We start from the raw sequence: 10,034 nt of genomic DNA on the forward strand, positions 1-10,034 counted from the left end.
CAGAGTACCAAGCATGACGGGGTTGGGATAATACCACAGTGGACTATTAAAATACTAGGTAAAACAGAGTAGGTTTCCAAAGAGTGTGGACCACCACTTTACCAGGAATAGCGGGAATACGGTTTATATCAAAGTGGACCAATTCACTACCAAACATTCTGAAAAGATGGGAAGAGAAGAGTTTATGTCACAGTAGACCACTACAATACCACGAAACGTAGTGCACGGTTTATACCACAGTGGACCACTACAATACCACGAAACGTAGTGCACGGTTTATACCACAGTGAACCACTACAATACCACGAAACGTAGTGCACGGTTTATACCACAGTGAACCACTACAATACCACGAAACGTAGTGCACGGTTTATACCACAGTGGACCACTACAATTCCACGAAACGTAGAGCATGGTTTATACCACAGTGAACCACTACAATACCACGAAACATAGTGCACGGTTTATACCACAGTGGACCACTACAATACCACGGAAGATAGAACATGGTTTATACCACAGTGGACCACTACAATACCACGGAAGATAGAACATGGTTTATACCACAGTGGACCACTACAATACCACGGAAGATAGAACATGGTTTATACCACAGTGGACCACTACAATACCACGGAAGATAGAACATGGTTTATACCACAGTGGGCCACTACAATACCACGGAAGATAGAACATGGTTTATACCACAATGGACCACTACAATACCACGGAAGATAGAACATGGTTTATACCACAGTGGACCACTACAATACCACGGAAGATAGAACATGGTTTATACCACAGTGGACCACTACAATACCACGGAAGATAGAACATGGTTTATACCACAGTGGACCACTACAATACCACGGAACATAGAACATGGTTTATACCACAGTGGACAACTACAATACCACGGAATATAGTGCACGGTTTATACCACAATGGACCACTACAATACCACGGAACATAGTGCACGGTTTATACCACAATGGACCACTACAATACCACGGAAGATAGAACATGGTTTATACCACAGTGGACCACTGCAATACCACTGAAGATAGAACACGGTTTATACCACAGTGGACCACTACAATACCACGGAACATAGTGCACGGTTTATACCACAGTGGACCACTACAATACCACTGAAGATAGAACACGGTTTATACCACAGTGGACCACTGCAATACCACTGAAGATAGAACATGGTTTATACCACAGTGGACCACTACAATACCACGGAACAGAGCATGGTTTATACCACAGTGGACCACTACAATACCACGGAAAGTAGAACATGGTTTATACCACAGTGGACCACTACAATACCACGGAACGTAGAGCATGGTTTATACCACAGTGGACCACTACAATACAAGACACTATAGTGCTCAGCATCACAGGAAGAGTCATACCCCAGTGGACCATTGTAATACCAGGCATCACGAGGTAGGTTTCATTCTTCTGTGGACCACTACACTACCAGGCATCACTGGGAAGAGTCATACCCCAAGGGACCATTACAATACCAGGCATCACGAGTCAGGTTTCATTCCTCTGTGGACCATTACACTACCAGGTGTCACAGGACAGGGTCCATGCCACAGTGGATAATCACAGTACCAGGCATCACAGGGTAGAGTGCCAAATAGTAATCACTATAAAACTAGGCATCACAAAAGGAGGTAGAGCTCATGCCACTGTGGACTGCCACACTACAAGGCATCACAAAGGGAGGTAGAGCTCATACCACAGTGAACTACCACACTACCAGGCTTCACAAAGAGAGGTAGAGCTCATGCCACTGTGGACTACCACACTACCAGGCATCACAAAGGGAGGTAGAGCTCATGCCACTGTGGACTACCACACTACCAGGCCTCCCAGGGCAGAGTTCACTCAGCAACAAAATGTTTCAGTACCGTCGAGAAGTTGGATACTGACTTACAATAATGGTTGGCAGTTCCTTCAAAACTTTTCATAAACTTCCTGATTTCAGCAAACATACACTAAACCAGAGCTTTATTTTAATCAGGCAATGATGATAAATTGGTGTTAGAAATAATGAAAATTAGGTTTCTTATTTATCATCATCCTAAAAACCACATGTGCTGCTTCGCAGTTAACTTATGGGATTGCAGTCTATGTTGTTGCTACGTATGCTAGTCTTTTCAGACAAGACGAGGTACGACAGAAGTGATATGTTTTACAAGATCAGGGATGAATCTCAAACAGAAGATCAAAGAATATTTTTACCCAATGCAGAAGTTTGTCACCGACGAGCCTTTGATCCTGCTCAAACGTAGACTGTCGTTCAAGCAGTATATACGAGAATACGCTTTGTATTAAGCTGTTTGTTTTGTGTGATTGTGAGAGCTGCCTGGTGTTGGATCTCACTGTGTACATAGGAAATAAAACATTAAAGGATACCAGGAAGTAATTGGGAATATCTGGTGATGTGGTGAGAAAAATGATGGAAACATATCATTGCAAACTGAGAGTGAAAATGACAGATGTGTGTGTGATACTGTGCGTGGAACACGTAAACAAATGTTCAAGTTCAATACAGGCATTGGTACAGTTGAGTTGCATGTGTTTCACGTGTCACATCATGGCATTTCGGTGACGTGACAAACGTAATGTGACACTGTTGACATCGACTCACCAGCACGAAATGAAAAAAAAAAGACACAAGAAAGGTCAATAGCGACACCAGTGAATCGACTATGATACCAGCTGATGTCACTGATTACTCGATAAACATACATTTAGTGGGCAAATGTTTCATGCATATTGGGTTTGTCGATTATATTCCAAAAGAACTACAAGTGCTATATGAAACATTCCGTTGTAACATTGCAATGCTCAGTGCAAACAACATGTACCTGATCAAGACTGGCAACAAACCGACATATACCCATATAATACAGAAATATTAGGTCACAACACCTCCATATCACATGTGCCACCGTAGTGATCAGCAAACACCCTCTCGCTGAAGTATGATCACTTTCTAGCTATAATTCCTGCTGCAGGCATGTAGAAATGCGACCAGTAGAAATGCGACCAGTAGAAATGCGACCAGTAGAAATGCGACCAGTAGAAATGCGACCAGTAGAAATGCGTCCAGTAGAAATGCGTCCAGTAGAAATGGCGTCCAGTAAAGTTCATGGACACGCATTCTATGTAGAGGAAGTGTAAAACACAACTATGTATGGAGCCGTGTTTCAGGAACTACCACAGACTGCAACAGTTCCAGGAACATGACCAGTGATTGTATATAATTGTACATAATGTTAGAATGGGTGAAAAATGCAGCAGTCGGACGTGTATGTATTTACCTTGTTCTGAATCATTGTTTTGCCAACAATATATTATTGATATTGTTAGTGTGGGTATTGTGCTGCATACAATGACTAGCCAAGGTATATCAAACATGATTTTGGTGTTATAAGCCACAACAGTTACTGGAAAAGGTAACAAAAAATAGGAAACTAAAAAAAAAGTAAATAAATAAATTTACGAAGTGTGCGACAATCGCTGGTGCTGCAATCAACGGGTCAACGACTTTCAAATTGTAGTCATTAATATATTGGTAAATACTGCTGAGAATATTCTTGTGTTAGTCTCATTACAACCACCAAAATAAGTTCTTTTTTCAAGATTTTTCTTTTTTAAACTGCGTCACTGCCAGGACTTTTAATTCCAGGGGGTTACGGCAGTTTCAGAAGATTGTCAACTTCTTTATCAAAGACCGACCTTAACGTGGTCAGGTACTGGCTACTGTTTCCATTTAATGATCTCTAGTGGTCGGTTCGATCATTAGTCCAGCAGAACTAGTTTTACCTGGATTTCTAGAAATGCCTTAGAAAGCTCCGAGACAAACTGCATCACCTGGACCTTCTCGTCTTCAGATAACTCTGGATTAGTTTTCACCTCTGACGTCTTATCGGTTGGATCTAAGGCGATTATATAAAAAAATATCATCTATTGCTGGTCATTGAGTTTTATACACTTGTATTAACCTCATGGATATACTACATAGATATAACCCCATTGATATACTACTGAAACAAAATAAAATCTTCGTCATAAGTGTTCGACAAAAATATTAAGATCACAGTGATATTTCTTAAGTATATTGATATGGTAGGTTTTACATGTACTATTTACAGCAATTATATAATCCACACTTTTACATACCTTGTCCATAAGGTCTTCGCCCAAGAAACTAATAACTTACTAACTTTGTCGGGTAACAACACTAGCACTTTACTGTCTTAAAGTTACGTTTCTGACTCTTCATATCAATTAAGTTTTGTAAATGTTCATAAAGACATTTAAATTTTGTGTTACAAGTTCAGCAATGCCTTTTTACCTTTCATCAAATATGAAAGAAATTGATAAGTGGTTTGCATTAATCCAAAGTTGGTTAAGGATATATAAGGGACGTCTAGCCTGGCGTCCGTACTGGACCTCTAGCCTGGCGTGCGTACTGAACCTCTAGCCTGACGTCCGTACTGGACGTCTAGCCTGACGTCCGTACTGGACCTCTAGCCTGGTGTCCGTACTGGACCTCTAGCCTGGCGTCCGTACTGGACCTCTAACCTGACGTCCGTACTGAACCTCTAACCTGAAGTCCGTACTGGACCTCTAGCCTGGCGTCCGTACTGGACCTCTAACCTGACTTTCGTACTGGACCTCTAGCCTGACGTCCGTACTGGACCTCTAGCCTGACGTTCGTACTGGATCTCTTGCCTGACGTTCGTACTGGACCTCTAGCCTGACGTCCGTACTGGATCTGTAGCCTGACGTTCTTACTGGACCTCTAGCCTGACGTTCGTACTGGACCTCTAGCCTGACGTCCGTACTGGACCTCTAGCCTGACGTTCGTACTGGAGCTCAAATGGTGAAAATCCTAAAAAATCGCTCAGAATGAAGACTATACAGATGGTTTTGGTTAACACAGTTTCTGAAGGATAGATCTGAGGACAGAATGTTATCGGTAAATTCTTTCATTACCACTAGGATGGTACAGCGTTGGAAACACTGGCTTAACACCTACACTCTGAGGTAATATACTTCATCAGTTCGATCCGATGTAAACTGGATTCAAGTTTAAATTAGAAAATAATATAATAGAACCACACAAACATATTGAGCCTCTTAGAAAAGTGGATACCAGTTACTGAATAGACTTTCCGAATTAATGTTAGCAAAACATCTACCTACATTGTCACAGTGTTTCTTGAGACAACAAAGGCCACCTGTGACCCGAGTCACCACAGTATAAAAAAAAGACCAGTGCTTTACTGCTCTCAAATTTAGGGAACTTAGAAACACTTCCCCCACCATCTCTGCATCTGTTGTAAGGTTATCCTCCTTAATAAAGATGTGGATATCATTATAAATTGATGTGTCAAACTGGTCGAGTCTTGAAGTCATATAAGGAATTTGTTTTTCAGTGCCCAGTTAGTGAGTTCAGTAATCAAACATATTGAAAAAATTAAGAAATGAGTTAAGTTCTCCTTTAGATAAATTATAGTGAATATAAATAAAGTGCTATAATAAAGTTTTCATAAATGCATCTAGAACAGGCTTCTTTAACATTCCATAATCTGCAACAGTTTCTGCTAATAAAGTTGAATAAATTTTTAATGAACAATAAAGTAATGAAGGTAAGCGAGTTAAGCAGGACTCCCCAGGCGACTCACAAAGTAACACTTGTCTCCATCCGCATGACATATGCTGTAATATTTAAGAAATCGCGATAAAGTGTGTGATTACAAATATGAAAAAAATATCACAGTGAAAATATGAAATTAAACCTGACTGCTGTCATGTGTTTACACACATGTCTTCAAAGAAAGATGTGTGTGTAAGGACGCGTAAACTTTCAGGTTTTATTTCCTGTTTTCACTGTGGTACTTTTTTCACGCTATATGTTCATCAGTGTATGGTGGACTTTGCTGTAGACGCATATTATTTGTAGTTAACGAATGATCAATAATCCCTTAATCCATCTTTTGTTAGACAACCATAACCATGGTTGTTCATGCTGCCCCTCAACACCTGAATCATAATTCTTTCAATTTAATGAAGTGTTTCCGCTTTCCGGCTGTTTCATAACCACCCCATTTTACCCATTCTCTTGTTTCTTCCAGAGTTAATTTCTTCTTTTTTCTCTTCTCTTCAGTCAAAAAATTTCCTCTTTTTATCTTCTCTTCACGCTTTAATTTCTCCCTTTTATGTGCTCTTCGCGCTCTACTCTCTTTGTTTCTTTTCCTATGAAACTAGTTCAATCACCTTCTGAAAGTCTTATCTCCTTCCCCGTAGTCATCCAAAGCTCATGATGACTTGAGTTATCCTCCTCTGGTCCTCAATATAAAGAGTAATCCTCTAAACTTAATGATACATTAAGCAAATATACTGAAGAAAGACTCCAGTAGACTTCCCGTCAATAATTGTTAAGTACAGTCTACACACCAGCATGAATGATTGCCTGATAAAGTCTGTCTATCGTCATCAGATTTTTGACTCCAAGGAATTCGTTACTTAATAAATATAAGATCGTCATTTGTCAAGGAAAAAAAAGGAAGAAGGGTCATAATTTTTTCTCTATTTTCAGCATCTTAGTTAAATAAAATTAACCTAGATTAAACAAGTGTACGGAGTAAGCAAACTTAAGTATAAAATAACACAATTAATCCTGTTAAACCTGAAAATATTTAAAGTTTTCTACACTGTGATGAGTTTGTGGACTATACATGTAGCTGGAGTGCCAGGAGTGCCACGATGTTACATGTAGGGAGAATGATGAGTTAAGTCAAGGATGACCAAGAGAAGACAGCAAAAAGGTTGACACTACTTGGTCGCCTCAGGCAGCTTCGTAAACATCGGCCTAGATCACGCAACTACGTACGAAGTCCGTACAAAATTTTCTAAGACCAATCATGTGCCGACGTCAAGTTGCAAATAATCCTGTTATCATCCAGCAGTCTCCATGAACGACAAAGAAATGAACTAAGGACTGCCAGAAAGCTAAACATTAAAAATAATAGTTTTGAAGGCTAAGGTTTTAGACCATGCTTACATAAGTAAAGAACTCTATTTGGAGCCTTGAAAATATAAGTTAATCCCAGCACCAAAGAACACTAATGCTAACGTGGACTACTGACATGGAGTGGATGACGTGAAGAGAGAAACGTCGCCTTCCCTGATGAAAGAATGGATGATAAGAACAAAAGAAAATACCCTAAGAGTAAAGAGGAAAGACAGCAGATTATGCAACAGAAAAAAAAAGAATTCCCTCAGTACATGACGCCACATACGGCTCCTCTCTCTCAATGAGAACTTTAGACTTTAACAATGAGACTACAATCATAGGAAACAAGCTGTGGACCTTTTTTTAAAAGGATCACGGGGTAGGATTCCTGGCAAAATGGACGACAATAGTACCAAGAATGTCAGGATAGAGTTCATGCCACAGTGAATAGTAACTGTCCCAGGAATCACATGGAAGGATTCTATCCACATTCGTTCATTACACTGTAAGGTATCATAAGCTAGGATTCATACCACAGTGTACTACGGTTCGTACCATGACTGACTACTGCAGTAATAGAAACCACAGGGTAAGTCTTAAACCTCGGCGGACCATTACAGTACCAGGGATCATTGGGCAGAGTTTATAATACAGTGTATCATAGGGAGCATTAAAAAAATGCAAATTTTAGAGATACAAGCTGCACTTTTCAGACATTATTTGTATGGTCACAACAAACTTATGTGCAAAAGTTCAGACAATTTCATGGCCATTTACCCTGCACCATCAAGATCAACTTTTCGTCAAATTATACACCAGTGAAAACAATTAGTTATAAATTATTGGTTGCCAGGATAATAATCAAGTGAACATGGTTTCTATCATTTTTGGTTGTGAAGATTGTATAATCAAATGTACGTGGGTTATATCAATCATCAACTATTTAATTTTAAACTCTTACAAGTTATAAGTGAAGTCTTTCTTGGTGCGGAACTTGGGCATCACTTTCCTGGAAAATATCCATCTCTTGCCTTCTGTCCAGTCACTTTAGTGCAAGCTTCAGACATCAGTTTTATCCCTCTATCAACAGCTTGAGTGTTGTTCTGCCACTTGGGCACCTCCGGTGGAGTCTCAATAATTTTCGGAACCTGTTGAGCTGATAGAGAAGCAATGGAAGGAGGCTCAGTTGTGAGATCAGTCTTCCAGTCAATCATGGAATGATAGTTCTTTGCTTGCCACTTTAGTTGACAATAGGAGCCACATTGTTATTCTCTTCATCATCACTGTCATCTTCATCATCAGTGTAGTTTAACAAGTCCTCGTCAACAGCATCAGCGGAATCTTCTCCATCCTCATCAGAGCTCTCAGTACATTCTTCTGTTTGCTGATTCTCTTCTCTAATTTCTCTTATCATTGAGACAACTTTGTCTCTCTCAGTCATGTCTTCATCATCGCACATACCAAGAAGCAGCTGATCTGTGTGAGCAAAGTAGAAATTTCTTTAAACAGTCTTCTTTACTGTCTACTTTTCTTCACAGTTTAGATGTCTCATAAATTGCAGTGACTGGAAGACGTTCTTTGGACCGTGTCTAACATAAGGGAGCAGCTTCATGTGTAACCACATTGGAGCACTGAACTTTAAATTTTTAATGACGACTCTTTTCAGCTTCTAACTGGGTGTTGATGTTGCCACATACAGCCTACGGATCCTACTCCATAAAGCATTCCACCTTGACACACACGGTGGACCTGGTTCAAGAGCAGCCAAGTCATCATCAACCACACCTGTGATAACTCCTTTGCAAATCCTATACAAGTATTTCTGGTCTCAGGACAGATCCTCTACCACCTTGTCATTCAGAGCAGGGAAATCAGCTGGCTGGAAAGCAACAACTGGCAACTCGGACAGAGGATTCTTGATTTGCTTGCCACTTGGACCTCTCCAATGCTCAGGATCACTTGGCTTACCGTCATAGTAGTAGAAAATAGCACGGAATGGCAGCTCATTTCCATGAAGCTGACATGAAATAATGGAGTGGATGACCAAGCAACATTTCAAGATGATGAATGGCTCCATTGTCAGCTCTGACTTTTGCGTTGGTTCCGTCACTACTAACACATACAACAGGCTGCCGAGTTAGTTTCTGTTCCACCAGAAATGTATAGATAGTCTTGGCAATCTCCTTTCCATGGACTGGCTTTGGAGTCACTATCTTTGGATTCTATTTCTTGGTCTTCTCATTCTTTGTCATTACACAAGTGGTGGTCTTTTTACCATCAAAATACAGTGATGTGATATTTTCCAAGTTTGCTAGCTCATTTTCTTGCCTCTCCATTCGGTATTTATGTCTGGCATCTCGTAACTTCTGTGAACCAATAACTTGACTTTTGTCTTCCTTGATGATAATGCCATAGTCCATTAATGTGACGGTAGCAATGGCAGCTCCAGCATAATCACTGAGGAAGTTAATTAATGTTTATAATTACTACAGAGTACATAGATATAGTACAAAAAACAGTGTGCTAAATCTCAACCAATCAACTTCATATTTGGCACTGAATCTAAGATGTATATAAGGAACAATGCCTGAAGGGTGCAGCTTTTACCAAAATTTCAGTGCTCCCTAGTGTAGCATTACTGTACCAAGCATACCACAGTGGCTCATTACAAAACCAAGAATAACAAGGTAGGGTTCTTTCCCCAATGAACCATTACAATTCCAGGCATCACAGGATAAGGTTCATGCTGCCATCGACCAGTATAGTACCAGGTATCGCAAGGGGGTAGGATTATATCACAATGAAGCTGCACAGTACCAAGCATTACCGGGGAAAGGAAGGGCTAAGGTTAATACTACAGTGGACCACAATTGCTTCAAGCATTATACCACACGGGATCACAACAGTACAAGGAATAGCAGGTAATGTACCTACTTCAGTGTACCACTACAGTAGTAGGTACCGTGGGTTAGAGTTCATTCCA

General features: G+C 40.2%; 1 protein-coding gene across 1 annotated transcript in view; it reads left to right on the forward strand.

Annotated features, from left to right (window-relative positions):
- Positions 1–3,207, forward strand: part of LOC128700601 (carbonic anhydrase-related protein 10-like) — a 65,174-nt gene extending 61,967 nt beyond the window's left edge. The window contains exons 8-9 of the mRNA XM_070098996.1: positions 2,148–2,308; positions 3,042–3,207. Coding sequence (XP_069955097.1) covers positions 2,148–2,308; positions 3,042–3,207 — 327 coding nt within the window. The remainder of the gene's footprint in view (positions 1–2,147; positions 2,309–3,041) is intronic.
- The last annotated feature ends 6,827 nt before the right edge of the window (positions 3,208–10,034 follow it).

The sequence above is a fragment of the Cherax quadricarinatus genome, chromosome 65 (assembly GCF_038502225.1).
Source record: "Cherax quadricarinatus isolate ZL_2023a chromosome 65, ASM3850222v1, whole genome shotgun sequence".
In the NCBI taxonomy this organism is placed as follows: Eukaryota; Metazoa; Arthropoda; class Malacostraca; order Decapoda; family Parastacidae; genus Cherax; species Cherax quadricarinatus.